Genomic DNA, 20527 nt, shown 5'->3' with positions numbered 1-20527 from the left:
CAAATACCAAAATAGCGTTTTTGGGTGGAATTTTCCTTTAAGTAAAGCTTCGGGTTCATCCAGTCTACTCAGAATGGATTTCAGTGGCATTTTAGCTCCTGCCAAAAGGACACCATGTGGAATGTCTCCTTGGCCTTACAGTAAGGTCCACAAGGCATGAAGACACATTACACATCAAATAACCAAAATCTTAGGGTGCATTAAGCTCATGAATGTTTGTTTACATAGTGTTGCAAAGACTCACTCTTTCTGTCTTTCTCCTCTCTTTTTCTACACTTCTATCAGTTTGGAAGACTCGCCGCCACAGCCTGCCCGTAAACCCCCATCTCCAACGCCTGCTGCCAATGGCAAAGACACAGGTAAGCAAGGCAGAAAGTGGACTATGACGTAACACCTATGACTGCTGATTAGTATACACCAAGAACTGCCCCTACCTTTACTGTTTATGGAATTGAAGAGACTGGATTGATACTGCTCACACCTATCCCAGTCCTTCAGATCTGCAAAGGCTGAAAAGGATAAGGGAATAATCTGTAGAAAAGTCACTAAAATCAGACGCCAGTTTCGGTATTTAACGTGCTAAGCTTTCAAGCTTTGCGTCAGAAGAAACCTTTGTCAGAAACAGCAGTAACTCTCATAGATCACTGAAATAAAAGGGTTTGTAGGGCCACAGGGCAGCTAGGGACTGAGAGACTGTGGGAAGGCGTTCAGGACTCAGGTTGAAGCCAGTGGAACTGTAGAGCTGAAGGGAAAAGGACAGGAGACAGAACAGGGGGAGGAACTGACTTTTGCTCTGACACTTTAAGGACTGGGATATGTGGATGTGTGTGTTTTACAGTAGGGGTGTGTAGGGATGACTATTCTTGGAAGACTGTAATAACCCCGTGTGGGGGGGGGGGGGGGGATTCAGGATGGTGGAGAATCTATTTTCTCCATGGGGGATTTCACATATGTGTCTCACCACCAGGATTCGATCTTATGTAGCACAATTTGAAATGGTGTTTTTTAGCTACAAAATGTCATACACTGCATTTTTGAGGAACAATGGGAAAGTAATTCTGCTTTGAAAGTTAATAAACTTGTAAACTCACTTTTGAGAAAATGGCCGTTGAATGTTTTCGTATCGATTTGAAGAGCTCTTCTTTGTCTTCACCCATTCAGCATTGTTCACACCCTCTTAAGCTTTGGCCCCACCCATCTCGTTTTGCTTTCTGAGCGTTCAGAGCGCACAATTGACGCTCTGTCCAATGATTTGCTTACCTCTGGATAACATGAAAACAGCCTAACCAGCTCTGCTTGCAATAATTTCATTACGCTTTTTTGCCGACGTTTACTGACACCGGCCATATTCAACACGTGTTGTACACTTTAGCTTAAGACATGTACAGTTGAAGTCGGAAGTTTACATACACCTTAGCCAAATACATTTAAACTCAGTTTTTCACAATTCCTGACATTTAATCCAATTAAAATTTCCGGTCTTAGGTCAGTTAGGATCACCACTTTATTTTAAGAATGTGAAATGTCAGAATGATAGTAGAGAAGGATTTATTTCAGCTTTTATTTCTTTCATCACATTCCCAGTGGGTCAGAAGTTTACATACACTCAATTAGTATTTGGTAGCATTGCCTTTAAATTGTTTAACTTGGGTCAAATGTTTTGGGTAGCCTTCCACAAGCCTCCCACAATAAATTGGGTGAATTTTGACCCATTCCTCCTGACTGAGCTGGTGTAACTGAGTCAGGTTTGTAGGCCTCCTTGCTCACTCATGCTTTTTCAGTTCTGCCCACAAATGTTCTATGGGATTGAGGTCAGGGCTTTGTGATGGCCACTCGAATACCTTGACTTTGTCCTTAAGCCATTTTGCCACAACTTTGGAAGACCCATTTGTGATCAAGCTTTAACTTCCTGACTGATGTCTGGAGATGTTGCTTCAATATATCCACATAATTTTCCTTCATCATAATGCCATCTATTTTGTGAAGTACACCAGTCCCTCCTGCAGCAAAGCACCCCCACAGCATGATGCTGCCACCCCCGTGCTTCACGGTTGGGATGGTGTTCTTCGGCTTGCAAGCATCCCCCTTTTTCCTCCAAACATAACGATGGTCATTATGGCCAAACAGTTCTATTTTTGTTTCATCAGACCAGAGGACATTTCTTCAAAAAGTACGATCTTTGTCCCCATGTGCAGTTGCAAACCGTAGTCTGGCTTTTTTATGGTGGTTTTGGAGCAGTGGCTTCTTCCTTGCTGAGCGGCCTTTCAGGTTATGTCGATATAGGACTCGTTTTACTGTGGATATAGATACTTTTGTAGCTGTTTTCTCCAGCAATTTCACAAGGTCCTTTGCTGATGTTCTGGGATTGATTTGCACTTTTCGCACCAAAGTACGTTCATCTCTAGGAGACAACGTGTCTCCTTCCTGAGCGGTATGACGGCTGTGTGGTCCCATGGTGTTTATAGTTGCATACTATTGTTTGTACAGATGAACGTGGTACCTTCAGGCATTTGGAAATTGCTCCCAAGGATGAACCAGACTTGTGGAGGTCTACAATTTTTTTTATGAGGTCTTGGCTGATTTTATTTTATTTTCCCATGATGTCAAGCAAAGAGCCGCTGAGTTTGAAGGTATGCCTTGAAATACATCCACAGGTACAACTCCAATTGACTCAAATTATGTCAATTAGCCTATCAGAAGCTTCTAAAGCCATGACATCGTTTTCTGGAATTTTTCAAGCTTTATAAAGGCACAGTCAACTTAGTGTATGTAAACTTCTGACCCACTGGAATTGTGATACAGTGAATTATAAGTGAAATAATCTGTCTGTAAACAATTGTTAAAAAAATTACTTGTGTCATGCACGAAGTAATGTCCTAACCGACTTGCCAGAACTATAGTTTGTTAATTATTAACAAGAAATGTGTAGTGGTTGAAAAATGAATTTCAATGACTCCAACCTAAGTGTATGTAAACTGCCGACTTCAACTGTAGCTAGCTAGTTAAGTAGGTAAACAATGAACCTAGCTAGGTAAACAATGTGTAAGATCACACACGTCATGTAACGAACGAGCCAGCCAGCTAACGTTAGCTAGTTAAACAACAATGAACATAGTGGTTCTTCCTTTAAAAGTTGCGGCATACTGCAGCACAGTTTGCAGGGTGCTGCAGAATTCTATGGCACGTTATTTAAGTCTCAGCCATTGTTGCCAGAATGATCTTACAATTTACCACAATATGCCACCATCTATCATGAACGACCGCAGCATAAGCTCAACATTTTTATAAGGAAGAGCCATTGTACTAACGTTACCCTGCATGAATCTGCTGGGAGCTAACCAACCAGGTTCAATGTTGGCTAGCTAACATTAGGCTCTAACTAGCAAAGCAAACGGCTCTGGGATACGAATAATAACGTCAGCTAGGGAGCCATCCAGCTAACGTTAGCTAGCTAACAGTACACTTTAGCTTAAGACATGTAGCTAGCTTGCTAGGTAAACGTGTAAGATCACACTATCATGCATGATGGAAGCGTCTCCCTGTCACGGATGCCATGCCACTGCTGCCCTAAGTTTGAAGATGTAATCCGGAGACAGGTGTTTTCTCTATCATACTCTAATTCCACTGATTTTAAAACTCGATCCTCCAGAAAGTGGAGAGCAACACTTATGCAGCTCTACTACACAATACATATATTTCTTTAAAGCCGCGTTCGACAGGATTACCAACAGACTGACCAGCACAAATAGACAGCGTTCTATATAGCAGACCAATCTGAACTCCTCTCTCGGCATGTCCAGCCCACTCATTATCACAGCCAATCAAGGCTCGTAATTTTAACAATTGTATTGATATTTACAGATGGCATACAAATTTGTTAAGGCACATGAAAGTTCACATGTTCCAGAAGGCATTTTTTTTGCCAACAAAAAAAATGAATGGCTCATGTTAAGTCGTGACTTGTGACATACGCATAGATTCCTGAAACGGGTCACACACACACACACACACACACACACACACACACACACACACACACACACAGGCTTGTCCTTAATCCCTTGAGTCAATGCAGAATACACACACACACCTCAAACTTGGAGATAGGAAGCTAGGAACACAAGCATTTCGCTACAACCCTAATAATATTTGCTACATATGTGTATGTGACCAATAAAATGTTATTTGATGAACAGGTATTCTCATATCAAAACAATGACTTCAAAAACTCTCTCTGTTTCCCCTCACACACAGTTTCCCCATTCATTTTAAAACTCTAACCCAGCAGTAAGGACAGGCAGCTTTAATAGCAGTGTTTAGTGCAAACCACTTTCTGGGTGGTGAACATCCTCATTAGCAGAGATATTTTAGTGTGCGTGGAGCACAGATTACTGCCAGGCAGCCTGTCTGTCAACAGGCTGGAAGAATACACTGTTTGTGTGCGTGGGTTGGGGGAGAGGAGCTGTTGAAGTATCTCTTGAAAATACATTATTTTAGGGTTCCAGAACCAGTTGTTCGACTAGTAGCTTCAGGTGCTGGTGACACTGGCAAGGGTGTTTATTTTAGGAAATGGGCTAAGTTTTTAATCTAGGCCAGACAGGCCCACAGTGTTAGAGCAGCCTCACCAAATGTAGAATGTGTGTATGTGTGCGTACATGAATTTGTTTCTGTAAGAGAGACACAAGGAGCTCAGTGTGTAATTTAGGTTAATGGGTCTTTGGTATTAACTCTAAATTAAACCAGCTTCTTAACTGGGAGATCTATAGACCTGTATCTCCTTCTGTACCTGTCTTAATTTCAATAAACAGCTTCAGGTAGTTATAGAAGTTGCCCGTAGGCACAGATCTAGGAACAGAAATGCCAAACCGACAGGGAGGCAACTTCATTGTACTAATTATAAACCTGTGCTGCCTGTAACCTCTCTTCCCGTCTCTCTCTTGTTCTCACTCTCCCTCTTTCTGTCTTTTGAATGTATGTTTATTTATATTCAGTAACAAGATAAAAGACAAAAGAACATACATGAGTCCTCTTCCAAGTATACAATGACATAAAACACCCACCCAAAAAAAGAAGCCTAATGACAACATGATCTTCAACTCGGCCCCTCCAGACAAAGAGAAGCCGCCACAGGGGGAGACCCTGTACTTGCGGGCGTGGAGGTGGCTCTACGACAGGGTGGGGGTCTACATAGAAGACTTCCGCTTCGTCCCGGAGGAGAACACTGTGGAGGCGGAGGAACCGCTAAGTGCTAAAAGGTACATTGTTGTGTTCCTACGATGTGTTGTCAAAACCATAGAAATAGAATGAATGGGTCCACCCATCATGGAATATTGGTTTTGAATGGCAATGTCTGTTCTTGTAATATTATTTCTATGTACTGAACTAGGTGGTGAAAACAGCAGTCACATTGAAAGGCTGTTGTAGTAGTCATTATCTGAACATTGTGTATTTGTTGCACCCCTCATTGCCAGTATGCTACCACTCACAGAAACAGTAGTCTTCTACCCTAACCTTAATGGTAGTGATGGGAATTCTATACAGACACAAGACATCTGGACATTCTGTATACGTTGCACATCACTGCATGAGCAACATGACCAGGGTGGTTTTCAGTAGGAAGTAAGCCATTTTAAAACGGTGTGAAACCATGTAACACTCACAGAAACATTAGTGTGATGTTAAGACATTTGATTGGCTGGTAGGCCCTTCCTGTCTGGGTTTAATAGGAGGCCGTGTAAGGCAGATTAGCCACAGGGAGTGAATACAATGTCTGTGCCCTCTGGTGGTGGTTTGACCACACTACAACTCCCTGCAGCCATTGACTGAGGCTATAGACATTGCCCTCGGTGCACTGATTTAGGATCAGCTTCACTATCCCCCAATTCTAACCTTTACCATTAGGGGGTAAACTCCTAATGGTGACATATGAGATGCAACTCATATGTCATGCTCCTCTTTACTCCACTTTAAGCTAGCTGGGTTCAGTCTAGGACTTGGCTCATTTTCCTGCTAAGCGCAGATCAGATTGTGACCTTAGGCAGGAGGCTACTGTAAACACACACATACATACACAGTTTGAAGTGCACACAGATTGGATAAAAGTTGGCAGCGCAGGTAGAAAGTTCTAGAAATAAAGGATGCACTGTATTGTAGCTGACCTTGTGGAGAATGGAGAGAACAGAGAAATAGATTGAGCTCTTCATTCTTCCCTCCTCGCCGCTGTGTGACTCATGAACAGAATGATCAGTGGGTTGAGGTGTTGCCACCTCCGCTAAGCAGGAAGCATTTCGCTCTTTTAGTAGATGTTTGAGAATTCTGTTCCCCCACGGTGTGGTGTCTGTGTAAAGGGCATGCTAAAGTTCATGTTGTTTCATCTACCATTGTGTGTCCCTCTCTCTCTCTCTCCAGGCTAACAGAAAACATGAGGCGACTCAGTGAGTATTTATCGATTTAATACCCACTCAGAACTTTCTGCCATTGAGCTACTGTTGTCAGCTATTGTTGTAATGTGACAATAGGTTGATGACAGATTAATTTTTTTATTTTTCCAGAGCGAGGAGCCAGACCGGTAACTAACTTCATGAGGAACCTCTCAGCCTTATCCAACTGGCACTCAGTATACACCTCAGCTATTTCCTTCATAGTGAGTACAACTGCTCCTATCTGTCTTTTTCAAGGGATATGCGAGTTGTGTCCAAATCATCTAAAAGTAACTTCATTGAGCTACACAATTAATTTGAGGAACTTTAGGATGATTTGGACATGAAGTGCGAGAAATGCTAATATCGGTACCATTGACTTGCATTGGAGTTGTGCCACAAATGTAATAAGTTAGCATTTGGAAACATGGCCAGGCAAACAAAACCAAAGCATGGATTTCTGTCATACCATGTCCATGGACTGCTTACAGGGTAAGGAAACTAATATGTAACTTGGGTGAACTATCCCTTTAGTGAGCTGTCCTGTTTGACTAGTTAAATAAAGGTTAATTTAATAAAAAATAAAAAAGTACTACTGTAAACATTATCTCAAGGCTTTGACACATGCTATTCTATAGAGATATTAATGTCTAATCTAATGCTTGTCTCTTCAAGTTCCTCTCATTCAATGTCCCAAATCTCCCACTATATTCAGTAGCGCTTGTCATTTGGAAGACTTGTATATTAAATCTGATTGTGAGAAATAGGATGTAGGCTAAGTACAGTATATAATGATGAATGTCACTTGTGTTTCCTCCTGTCTCAGATATACATGAATGCTGCATGGCATGGCTGGGCCATCCCCATGTTCCTCTTCTTGGCCATCCTGAGGCTCTCCTTGAATTACCTCATTGCTAAGTAAGACAAGCATACTACACACACACACACCCACACCCACACACAAATTGCAATTTATTGGTGATAATGAGTGATGCAACTACACTGAACTGTACATTCATTTTTATTTATTGATGATGATGATGAGTGATGCAGCTACACTGAACCAGAGTATATGAGCGGAACTGGAGCGAGTAGTGGAGCGTGCCCATTTTGACTGGAGCGTGGAGCGAAATTCCCAAAGGCTGGAGCGTCGGCCTTCTCACCCGCTCCAATTTTGCTCCAGCAGCGCTCACTTCATGAGCTCAGGGCATGCCCACCCTAGCATGCATTTGTAGTTTACTTGTGTGCTGCTATAGCCCCTTGCTTTAGCTACTGAAATGGTATTCACTAAATATTTTCATAAAGAAACTGATAAAACACACAGATGCTAAATCAAGGTGCGCTGATGTAGTGTCCACAACTAAAGAATCATTGTGGAATCTGAAAAGACATGTATCCAAAAAGCATGATGGTGTACTTACTACGTGCACATGCTAAAATAAGGGAGTGAGGTGTGTGTGTAACAAAGTGTGTCATTGTAGCAAAGTATTTATAAACAAAACATTTGATCTCAAACTTTTTGTTCATTTTCATTCTATTACCTATACAATAGGCCAAAATTGATTTTGAACCAATATTATTTTTATTTATTTAAGTAGGCAAGTCGGTTCTTCATTGTAAATTCTTATTTACAATGACAGCCTACCCCGGCCAAACCCGGACAATGCTGGGCCAATTGTGCGCTGCCCTATGGGACTCCCAATCACGGCCGGAAGTGATGCAGCTTGGATTCGAACCAGAGACTGTAGTGACGCCCAATAGGCCTGGAATATTCCCACGTTCAAGCAGCTTTCCGTTTTGATTGGGTTATTTAGCCTAAAAACCTTTAGGCCTACATATAGAAAAATAAAAAAACAACTCTGCATCTCTGCCCAGCCTGTCAAGAGTGGCCAAAAGGGTGTTTAGCATCCCCAGTGGCTCTGCAAGTGTGGAGAGAATATTCTCCGCTGCTGACCGGCTCTCCAGGCACCATCGCATGAGCCTGAAGCCACAGACTGGCCAAACTCGTGTTTCTAAAAATGTATTCAAAGGCACTAATAAGCCTTTTTTCGTTTAAATTGTATAAGTAAGTCACAATTTATAGACTAATGATTTAAATCCAACAAAATGTTTAAATGCTGAGCGCTTTATTTCCCTACCAGCCTATTGTGTAGCACTTGCAAATGCTTGACAATGTATTTATTTGCAGGCTATAGCCTTGAAATATAACAGCCTAAATAATTACATTTCGTTCCTTCTTAGGCTCCCTGTCTGGCTCCTGACCTTGTTTTTTATATGCTGGTTAATATGACATGTTAGCCTATTTTGAAATTATTTGCTTCTTACATTCACCTTTTTGATGTTTATTCAAATACTTTTAATTCAAATCCTTATGGTTTGGTTTCAATACCCTAAAAACCAATTGGTAGGTCCAGATAGTCACAAAAACAGGTGGGTGTTGGTTAAATTTTAATGAATGGAGCTTATTTGGAGCGGTTTTTAGTGGAGCGATAGAGCGGTGAGCGGGATTTCCAACTGCTCAACTCGGCTCACATGCTCTGCACTGAACAAAATATAAACGCAACATGCAACAATTTCACGAACATCCCAAACATGCTCAATGGGTGACATGTCTGAGTATGCAGGCCATGGAAGAAACGGGGACATTTTCAGCTTCCAGTCAAGGTGTACAGATCCTTGCGACATGGGGCTGTGCATTATCATGCTGAAATTAGGTGATGGTGGCGGTTGAATGGCTCAATAATGGGCCTCGGGATCTCATCACGGTATCTCTGTGCATTCAAATTGCTGTCGATAAAATGCAATTGTGTTCGTTGTCTGTAGCTTATGCCTGCCCCTACCATAACCCCACCGCCACCATGGCGCGCTCAGTTCACAACGTTGACATCAGCAAACCGCTCGTCAACACAACGCCATACTCGCTGTCTGCCCGGTACAGTTGAAACCAGGATTGATCCGTGAAGAGCACACTTCTCCAGCGTGCCAGTGGCCATCGAAGGTGAAGTCGGTTACGACGCAGAACTGTAGCCAAGTCAAGACCCTGGTGAGGACAACGAGCACACAGATGAGCTTCCCTGAAGGTTTCTGACAGTTTGTGCAGTAATTCTTTGGTTGTGCATACCCAGTTTCATCAGCTGTCCGGGTGGCTGGTCTCAGACGATCCTGCAGGTGGTGTGGAGGTCCTGGTCTGGCGTGGTTACACTTGATCTGCGGTTGTAAGGCCGGTTAGACGTACTACCAAATTCTCCAAAAGGACGTTGGAGGCGGCTTATGGTAGAGACATTAAGATGAAATTCTCTGGCAACAGCTTGGACATTCCTGCAGTCAGCTTGCCAATTGCATGCTCACTCAAAACTTGAGACATCTGTGGCATTGTGTTGTGACAAAACTGCACATTTTTAGAGCAGCCTTTTATTGTCCTCAGCACAAGGTGCTCCTGTGTAATGATCATGCTGTTTAATCTGTGTCTTGATATGCCGACCTGTCAGGTGTATATAGATTATCTTGGCAAAGGAGAAATGCTCACTAATAGGGATGTAAACAAATGTGTGTACAATATTTGAAAGAAATTTGCTTTTTTTGTATATGGACAATTTTAGGTGACATTATTTCAGCTCATGAAACAGGGGACCAACACTTTTACATGTTTATTTTTGTTCATACTTACCAAGTTGGGATCAATAAATTCATACTATGCTCTATTACATGTAATTACACTGTACCTATTTATTTAATGTGGGGCAACTCATTTTCACAGAGTCCTTTTTAGAGCAGGGATGGGCAACTTTGATTGGAGTGGGGGCCACCAAAAATCTGAACTCATCGTGGGGGACCGCAGTGGCTCGCAGGTCTCTGTACCCTCATCCATACCCACACATGCAGTCAGAGCCATCCCTAGTCTTTTAGGGGACCCTAAGCAAAACTTTGTAACCCTCCCCGCACCTTGCGAACAAAACATTTTTAGCGGCCCTCTTGACAGCAGAGGGAAAATTGAAGTTGCAGATTTAATTTCCTGCAATTCTACTCATTTTGCCATTGGGTGGAGAGAGAGAATTGCATGAATTCTGAGGGACTTATAAAATCAATGGGTGCCCCCCTGTCGGTAATTCAACAATGATTACTATAAGTGTAGATAGCTGGCTGCTAGACTAACTTGCCAATCTAAAAAAATATTTAAGTGAATTCTGAGTGACTGACTGATGCACAACCAAATGTTGTGTATTCTATTATTCTAACTCTCAACAGTAAGTTGAGACCCCGACTGAGTTCTAAAAAAAGGAATTGAAATTGATCCGCAGGTGCGGGCCACCAGTTGTCCATCCCTGCTTTAGAGTTTTGACATCTTTACATTTATTTTTGATCTCTTCCCTTTTTTTCCTTTTCAGAGGTTGGAGGATTCAGTGGAGCATTGTGCCGGATATTACGGATCCTATAGTAAGAGACCTCCCATTTTCACATGACTTCCTCTGACCTCACAGGAAGTGGCCTGTCGTATTTCCTACCTTTTTTGGAATGGAATGAGCTGATTTAATTTTGGGTTTGTTTCATGTAGGAACCATCAAAGGATGACTTGACTGTGTCTGAAAAGTTCCAGTTAGTGCTTGACGTTGCACAAAAAGCCCAGGTACAGTAGTAGTGAACACACACATACACAAGCACGCGTACATACACGCAAAAACACCACATTCTGACATTGTGTGTTTCGTAAAAGTCATTTTGTTGGGCTTTTTTCACAGAACCTTTTTGGTAAGATGGCGGATGTTTTGGAGAAAATAAAGAAGTAAGTAAGAAATGGCTGTTTCACTGTCTTACCGTTCTATTCTCTTTCTCTAAGTTGGACTGAATAGTTGATCAAACGGTTTCCCTCTCGCTATCGCCCTCTGTGTGTGTGTGTGTGTGTGTGTGTGTGTGTGTGTGTGTGTGTGTGTGTGTGTGTGTGTGTGTGTGTGTGTGTGTGTGTGTGTGTGTGTGTGTGTGTGTGTGTGTGTGTGTGTGTTCAGCCTGTTCATGTGGGTGCAGCCTGAGATCACTCAGAAGCTCTACATAAGCCTGTGGGTTGCCTTTCTCTCCTCCTGCATACTGCCCTTTAAACTCGTGGGCTTCATGATTGGTGAGTACACGCACACACAATCATACACACGCTGCTGTAGCCCTCACACACACACACTGAGTGAAATGCTATGGTTATGTAACATTCAATATAAAAACACCACTTTATTCTCTTTGCTGCTCGGGGGCATTGTCTCTTGGCACAATTTTTGTTCCTCTCTAAAGCAATTGGTCTTCTACTGTGTGTTCCCTGTTGGTGGCTGTGGAGGCTTTAAGAGGAAGGAGACTGACTGAGCCATTTAGTTTACAGCAGACACACGTTTTATGAAATACATAAAACGTGTAGATAAAAAAAGTATACCAACATATGTTTTGGTACAATCATTGTACTTTTACAACATTACTGTCAACTTTAAAAAATAAATAATTTATATGACATTTTTTTCCCCCTCGCTCTCAGGACTGTATGCAGGGATCAAATTCTTCATCATAGACTTCTTGTTTAAGAGCTGTCCCAAGCTGAGGGACAAATATGACACACCTCACATCGACTGGAACAACCTACCAACTGATCCACAGCTGAAGGAGAGGACCAACGCTACAATGTCCCGACGGGTGAGAACACGCACTTATGAATGCATACACAGACGCACATATCCACACACACGTACACAGCATATACGGTATACAATAACACACAGGCTGTCATCTGACAACTTAAAAAAATAACTTCACCCCATAGAGAAAGGAACCAATTCTTTATCCAACCCAAACTTCCCTAAAATTGGCCTTTATCCAAATGCTAAATAACTAAACCCCAAAGTAGCTATTACAACTGAAGGATAGATTTTTTTTGTTTTTTATAATTTTTGTAACTACTGTCAAACCAACGTTGTAATTTATTTTATCTTATGATGAGCCTTAACCCTTTTTATTTTGAACCCTTACTTTAAACAAACTTAATTTTCCTCGACACTGTCACCTGAATGTCATGCGCTGTCGTGTGTGTGGTGTGTGTGTGCGAGACTGTGAGTGTTTGCAATGGCTATCTTGGTTTATTTCCTCAGTCAATTGACAGTAATGTTAGTGGTGCTAGATGGGCTTTGCTTTAGTGACTGTCACTATACGTTGTGTTTTGTTTCTCTCTCTCAGCTGTCTGGGTCTGAGAAGGTAGGGACTCTGGTGTGCCTCTGTCCCCTTACGTTACGTAGTGCCTGTGTGTGCCACCAGCTAAAACATGTATATACACTACCGGTCTAAAGTTTTACAACATCTACTCGTTCAAGAGTTTTTCTTTATTTTTACTATTTTCAACATTGTAGAATAATAGTGAAGAGATCAAAACTATGAAATACCACATATGGAATCATGTAGTAACCAAAAAAGTGTTAAACAAATCACCCTTTGCCTTGATGACAGCTTTGCACACGATTGGCGTTGTCTCAACCAACTTCATGAGGTAGTCATCCGAAATGCATTTCAAATAAAAGGTGTGCCTTAAGTTAATTTGTGGAATTTCTTTCCTCCTTAATGCGTTTCAGCCAATTAGTTGTGTTGTGACAAGGTAGGGGGTATATAGAAGATAGCCCTATTTGGTCAAAGACCAAAGCATTATTATAGCAAGAACAGCTCAAATAAGAAAAGAGAAATGACAGTCCATCATTACTTTAAGACATGAAGGTCAGTCAATATGGAACATTTCAAGAACTTTGAAGGTTTTTTCAAGTGCAGTTGCAATAACCATCAAGCGCTATGATGAAACTCTCATGAGGACCGCCACAGGAATGGAAGACCCAGAGCTACCTCTGCTGCAGAGGACAAGTTCAGTGGAGTTACCAGCCTCAGAAATTGCAGTGCAAATAAATGCTTCAGAGTTCAAGTAACAGACACATCTCAACATCAACTGTTCAGAGGAGACTGTGAATCAGGCCTTCATGGTCGAATTGCTGCAAAGAAACCACTACTAAAGGACACCAATAATAATAAGAGATTTGCTTGGGCCAAGAAACACGAACAATGGATATTAGACTGGTGGAAATTTGTCCTTTGGTCTGGAGTCCAAATTTGAGATTTTTGGTTCCAACCGCTGTGTCTTTGTGAGACGCGGTCTGGGTGAACGGAAGTTCTCCGCATGTGTATTTCCCCAGGAGGTGTTATGGTGTGGGGGTGCTTTGCTGGTGACACTGTCTGTAATTTATTTAGAATTCAAGGCACACTTAACCGGCATGACTACCACAGCATTCTGCCGCGATACGCCATCCCATCTGGATTGTGCTTAGTTGGACTATCATCTGTTTTTCAACAGGACAATGACCCAACACACCCCCTGGCTGTGTAAGGGCTATTTGACCAAGAAGGAGAGTGATGAAGTGCTGCATCAGATGACCTGGCCTTCACAATCTCCGACCTCAACCCAATTGAGCTGGTTTGGGACGAGTTGGGCCGCAGAGTGAAGGAAAAGCAGCCAAAAAGTGCTCAGCATATGTGGGAACTCCTTCAAGACTGTTGGAAAAGCATTCCAGGTGAAGCTGGTTGAGAGAATGCCAAGAGTGTGCAACTCTGTCATCAAGGCAAAGGGTGGCTATTTGAAGAATCTCAAATATAAAATATATTTTGATTTAACACTTTTTTTTTTTGGTTACTACACATTTCCTTTTGTGGTATTTCATAGTTTTGATGTCTTCACTATTATTCTACAATGTAGAAAATAGTAAAAATAAACAAAAACCCTTAAATGAGTAGGTGTTCTAAAACTTTTGACCGGTAGTCTGTCTGTATGTGTGTGCGCACTGCGTGTGTGTGTGGTTCACGACAAACCTCCCAACATTAACTGAGTGTTTGTGAATAAATGGATCAAAAATATCAATGCATGTATCCACTTTTAGTGGGCCATAATGACATAACGTCAAACTCAGTCCAAAAGAGACACTTACTAAGCTTTAATTGAACCAGTCTTAATTGATACAATTATGAATTAATTTGACTTTTTTTTTGAATCCATTTTCACAGACATACTCTGTAGTAACCAGGTGTTCAGTGTGCTGACAACCCCAAACTAGCACTGTCAAAATCAACTTTAGTGTGACTAGAGTAGGATACACTATTGTCCGGTTTACAGTAGAACCTTTATTTCCCCCATAGTTTACCTCTAGAACACTAAAATGTGTATTCCTTCATATCGATGGTAAGACAATCAGGTAAGGTAAAACTTTCTTGTGATTCCAATTGGTAGTAGGCTTTGTATAACAATCACTCAATTAGAATCATTTACCAGGTGACCCTTGAAAAACAGAGCCAACTAGTGTGTCTGAATTCCCCAACCATGTAACTAAGACTTATTCTACAGCTATTCGAAGACTTCTACTCTATTCTATTTCTATGTAACATTACAAATAATCCCGTCTATCTGCTGGTATAGTTAGGGGCCTGCCTGCCTGCAGCATGAGGGAGTATATTGTACTGTAGCTGTAAATGGCATGGCCATTTATCTGCAGAGCTCCCTACTCTCACTCCCAGCATTACAAGCACTAACTAATCCACTACTATACCATCCTGTCTATACTGTACACTGACCTCTGATTCCCCCCCCCCCCCCCCCCTGCCTGAAGTGTGCACTCACTCACCCCCCTTCAGGGATTTAGCCTTCACTAAAAACATTGGATTGGTGGGTGTAAGCATGCATAGGCAAAAGACAGGTGGGAAATGGTCCACTATAATTATATATGAGGGGTAGTGAACCAGTGAACACTTCAGGGCAGAAGAGTAGAGGATACCCTTAGAACACAGATAATTAAATAAATTAAGTTAAATAACAAAATGTCCTCACTTAGAAATGAAACTAACCGAGATGACTACCTACATGTACTGTAAGTGTACTGTGTCTGGGGGGGGTCGGAACTGCTCTGCGCTTTGCACGAGACCCTCACCCTGAGGCTGATGTTTGATAAGCCGCAAGTTGTTTGCAAGGCTATGTTACGAGGAGTACGTACTCCTACTGTGTACAGATGAATGGCCTCCATCTTATGTTTCCTCTGTGAGAGGCTGTCTACCAGTTTAGTCTCCGAGAGAATCCATAGTGGAAGACAGCTACAGTAGTGCTCTGTAGTAAAATTCTTCCCCTTCCTCCTCCTCCCCCACCCGCTCCCCAAATCCTCCTTCTCCTCGTCCCCCCCTCCTTCCACTTCCCCTCCTCCTCCCCTCTAGATTCAGCCTGTGGTGGCAAGAGGTAGCTTAGCAACCGTCCCGTGCGGTGTAAGCCTGGATGGTGACAGCGCCAGGATTCATAGCACCAAGAAGGGAGCCTTTCATGAGATCTTCAACGTCTCAGAGAATGAGCGCCCTCTACCAGGTCAGAGGACTTACTGCACCTAAAATATTTTTATTTAAAAAAATATTTTCCCCCTGCTATTTACTTTTTTTAATGCTTTTGGGGCGCTGTCCAGCCGCTTGTAATAACTATTTGTGTGTGTGTGTGTGTCTACAGTGTGTGAGAATGGGTGGAGGTGCTGCCTCATCAACAGAGACCGGAAGATGCCAACCGACTACATTCGAAACGGCATGCTCTACGTTACAGAGAAGCAAGTAGACCTACCTCATCACACTAGCTTGTCTCTTCAAGTACTTAATCACAATAGCTTTTCACCTCGTGGTCTGCTATTCCTTTTTGGGGTGCTATCTTTACTCTCTAATGTGGGTGTATACAACATGCCACGAAATAGTGCCATTATGTTGCAGATTCTCAGAGCTAGATCCAAGAGCGGATGCTTTGTGCTGACTCGTCTCTCCATCGTTCTATCTCTCCTCCTCTCTCACCATCTGTCTCTTTGTCTCTCAGTTATCTGTGCTTCGAGAGCTCCAGTTCCAAATCGGCCTCATCCAAGAAGAATAAGGTCATTAAGCTGGTGGACATCACAGATATCCAGAAGGTGTCTATCTACACTCTCAGCTAATTCAATATTTTTATCATATCGTTTCTATGTTTTCTGTGATATCCTGAAATGCATCTTCCAACAAATGATAGGTTCTTTTGAAATGAATCTATCATAGTTGTATGCATCTGATACCATCTCTTCTCTGTTCCCAGTACAAAGTGCTGTCTGTCTTACCTGGGTCTGGAATGGGAATCTCCATAGCCACTCCCGCCACACAGAAGGTATGGAAATAAAGACTCATTTGACCATTTATTATCCTTTACATATTTACAAATAATACCATTTATTTGTGGGTTTCTGTGTCTCCTCAGCCTCTGGTGTTTGGTGCCATGATCCATCGAGACGAGGCCTTCGAGGCGATCTTCACCCAGTACATGAAGATCATTACCACCTCCAGGCCACCCTCGGGCAGCCCTGAGCTGTAGCCCTGCTATCCCCATGGACAGAGGGCTAGGCTGGGGTCAGGGCTGGACCACCTTCCTCTGAACCCTCCCTGGCTGGAGGAAAGACAATTGGGGGGAAAGTGACAGGACACACACCTCTTCTCCTCCCTCTCTTATTTACAGTGACTGGACAATCTTCTCTTTTATGACTGAGAGGTGTCTGTGCGCGCGTCTGTCTGGAGGTGGGACTTGTAGTCCAATAGGGATGGTGCACACATTCCTGCACTCTTTCTATGTTGGAACGTGGATGAGGGGGATGAAGAAGAAGGGATGGGAGGGACATTTTTAACACGCATCTCATCATAGGAGAAGGAGCTGGCTCTCCTGCCTGCTTGCCTGACTGACAGCTTTAATTCGCTTCAGAGGTGTGTGTGTGTGTGTGTGTGTGTGTGTGTGTGTGTGTGTGTGTGTGTGTGTGTGTGTGTGTGTGTGTGTGTGTGTGTGTGTGTGTGTGTGTGTGTGTGTGTGTGTGTGTGTGTGTGTGTGTGTGTGTGTGTGTGTGTGTGTGTGTGTGTGTGTGTGTGCTGCCCAGACAGTGCGTCTCTACTCACCTGTCTTCTCTCTGTCTGTCTCGCAAAGTCAGAGTCAGTGTAACTGTTACTGCTGTTCCTGCACGGAACCGTACAGACAGTATGCCGTACGGTAGCTAGATGTTTGTGTAGAAAACAAAAAGCTGCGAGAAAGTCGAGCCAACTCCTGAACAACGTTCAACATGACACGAAGCCTTTTCCATTAGTTTACATCGTTGCTGTGGATTTTCTGTGGAGACACGCATGCACATTTCAGCAACAAACCGTTTGCTTTCAGGTGTCTTTTCGCATATGACGTGTGTGTGTGTTATACTTTCAACACTCACTACTGAACTGTACTGTGTCACGTACAGTAGTGGGGACCTTGGCGATGATGTTCATTGTGAAATGTTTTCAAATGCCTTTCTTTTGAATTCTGCTTATTTCTGTAATAACCAATGGCATGATGAGGAACTGGACTTTGTTAAAGTATGTCCTGGATCTGTGGATTGTGTTATAAAACTAAAGCACACTCACTGTTAGAGAGCCATAACAGACCTAAACCCTGAGTAATGTGTCTAAACTGAAGGTAGATAGTTTAAATGTAACATAACTGGTTCAGTGAACTAAACTTGTGTGCTGAGTAACCCTGAGGCCTAAGTTAATGCCTTGGCTTTAGCCTAGTAGGCCAACACATTCTTAAGGTGCATACTGTAGGTCACATAAACATACTAAGACCCAAAACCTGTGTTACTTCAGTCTTTAGTGACATGTTACGGTATAGTAGTACTATAGTAGTTCTACGGTAATACCACTAATACCAACCTGTAGTATTAACACTGGAGTGGTCAGATGTGTACAATATGCTGTCCTGTTAAGAAGTAATTTAACTTGGTTAACTTGACTAGTAACTAGTTAACTCCTGGATGACTTATCTCAGTATTTCAATGCAAATCGAGTCAGTCAACTGGCCTAGTTCTGTAGTATTCATTGACCGCAGGATGAAGTAGACGTTTGAACTGAATATTTTAATGTCACTTTATTATTGTCACCATTTGGGATTTAAAGCTGGTCTTTTATTTCTCAGATAGGTTTGATATGTAGAATTGTAATGAATGCCAAACTAAGTGGATGTGCACACTTTCTGTGTTTTGTAAGATGGCTGGAAGAGTTATTGTGGGTAAATATTTCTCGTTTATCGTTTACTGCAAATGAGAGAGGAGATTGTACCATGCTCTCGGATCCTTTTTTTTGCCTCAGCACAACAAGCTAGTCCCCTAAAACGCGTTCATCTTCCCACACTGTTAACAAGCCCATATAAACTTTGTTAGTTATTGTCTTACAAAACCCAATCTCCAGTTGTGTTACGACTGGATACGAAATATAATTTCTGGAGATTGTCTATTGTCTAAGGAACTCATGATGTTAGTGTGTTGATTGAATGATTGTCTGACTGTATGTTACTGTAGTCTTAATGCTTACCTGGAACCTTTCTTAGTCGATTAGTAACAACTAACTTTGAAATCTGCAATCAGGGTCTGTCCTAAAAGAAGCATACTGAATGTATTGTGTTATTGCTGTAAACGCTTAGTTACATTGTTTTGTTGCCAAAACTTAATTTCTTTCTTTTACTGCCCGCCATACTCTGCCTACACTGATGTTTACTGAAGGTTGGGTTAAAAACCTTTAATTGATTTTGTTTTTCTTTTGTTTGGATTGTCGGTTTGAGCTCCTAGCCACAGGTGGAGTTATGAAGACTGGACAGATATCTTCCTCTTGCGTTTGAATTACTGTTACAACTGTCAGCTTTTAAATCGGCTCAGACTGGTCTCAGGACAACCTCTGCTGCTCACCTTCATCCCAACAGCAAACGTAAGCCTGATCTCTGATCTGTTTATAATGCTTTAATAGCTAAAGCTAAAGTTTAGCTCTTCTGTTGAGTTTGTTGTCATGGCAAATACTATACATGTACTGCATAGCGTGGTAATGAAAGTCAGAGGAGTTGGATCAAGCATATAGTAACAGATCTGGGACCAGGCTAACAGTAGATAGACGGTGACATCAGAGAACATTCTAGTCAGATTATATTGCACGTCAATCACGCTGCAAAAAAAACGTCAGTGATCGTTCTAATGGTAGTGGCGTGCAGTACATGGTAAAATCATAATCTTTTAGCTATTTTTGGATCACTCACAGGCCTTCCTTACAGACAGCAGAGGTCATCATGGCGACTCCGAGACCTTCTGTCCACTGGTTTCTATTGGTTTTGACTTCTGTGGCTTCGTTGTGTTAACCAAGTATGAGTTGTAACTCAAAATGTAAACATTAGTCAATTACTTCATGATATTCCCATACAGTATATCACTGCAAAGTTCAATATACTGCAATCATCTGTCAGTTGTGGGTAATTATTTGTCATCTGTGGGTCCGAGGACTAAAATGACGAAAGAGGAATTTCTATACAATAACGTAATCCATTGATTTTTAAAGAGAACAATGTCCATTGTAAAATATGTGGTGTCCATTTTTTTTTAATATAAATAAAATGAATTAAGTATTTGGCCTTCTCTGTATTGTTATCCTTTGTAGTACACCTATAGATAATTATAAGAATGTTAGTCATTTCAAATTAACACGAAGGTACTGTAGTAGGAGATGGTGTGGTCGAGTGCTGACTGCAATTCCCACATTCGGCAACTTGATGTCACTGCAGGACAGATGGATGGAGGCTGATAATGACCCTTTAGACACTAGAGTGCAGTGGCATAAGGTGAATAACTCCCAAAACCTTTTAGAGCCTGCCTGGTTGTATACACAATTCAGTGTGTGTGTGTGTTATTTATATATATATATATATATATATCCTTGGAAATTGCTCCCAAGGAGCAATCTTGGCTGATTTCTTTAGATTTTCCCATGATGTCAAGCAAAGAGGCACTGAGTTTGAAGGTAGGCCTTGAAATACATCCACAGGTACACCTCCAATTGACTCAAATGATGTCAATTAGCCTATCGGAAGCTTCTAAAGCCATGATGTTATTTTCAGGAAGTTTCCAAGCTGTTTAAAGGCACAGTCAATTTAGTGTATGTAAACTTCTGACCCACTGGAATTGTGATACAGTGAATTATAAGTGAAATAATCTGTCTGTAAACAATTGTTAGAAAAATGACTTGTA

General features: G+C 41.9%; 1 protein-coding gene across 1 annotated transcript in view; it reads left to right on the top strand.

Moving 5' to 3' along the window:
• The window catches only part of LOC120049844 (GRAM domain-containing protein 4-like), a 65459-nt gene extending 45545 nt beyond the window's left edge, over window positions 1–19914 (top strand). The window contains exons 5-19 of the mRNA XM_038996300.1: window positions 286–359; window positions 5111–5255; window positions 6409–6434; window positions 6552–6643; window positions 7246–7337; window positions 10805–10853; window positions 10972–11043; window positions 11156–11199; window positions 11420–11529; window positions 11929–12083; window positions 15672–15816; window positions 15952–16045; window positions 16303–16393; window positions 16552–16620; window positions 16711–19914. Coding sequence (XP_038852228.1) covers window positions 286–359; window positions 5111–5255; window positions 6409–6434; window positions 6552–6643; window positions 7246–7337; window positions 10805–10853; window positions 10972–11043; window positions 11156–11199; window positions 11420–11529; window positions 11929–12083; window positions 15672–15816; window positions 15952–16045; window positions 16303–16393; window positions 16552–16620; window positions 16711–16824 — 1372 coding nt within the window. The 3' untranslated portion in view covers window positions 16825–19914. The remainder of the gene's footprint in view (window positions 1–285; window positions 360–5110; window positions 5256–6408; window positions 6435–6551; window positions 6644–7245; window positions 7338–10804; window positions 10854–10971; window positions 11044–11155; window positions 11200–11419; window positions 11530–11928; window positions 12084–15671; window positions 15817–15951; window positions 16046–16302; window positions 16394–16551; window positions 16621–16710) is intronic.
• Window positions 19915–20527: the final 613 nt, after the last annotated feature.

The sequence above is a fragment of the Salvelinus namaycush genome, chromosome 6 (assembly GCF_016432855.1).
Source record: "Salvelinus namaycush isolate Seneca chromosome 6, SaNama_1.0, whole genome shotgun sequence".
In the NCBI taxonomy this organism is placed as follows: domain Eukaryota; kingdom Metazoa; phylum Chordata; class Actinopteri; order Salmoniformes; family Salmonidae; genus Salvelinus; species Salvelinus namaycush.
Note: the sequence above shows the minus strand (reverse complement) of the source record. Positions and strands in the feature narration are given on the sequence as shown.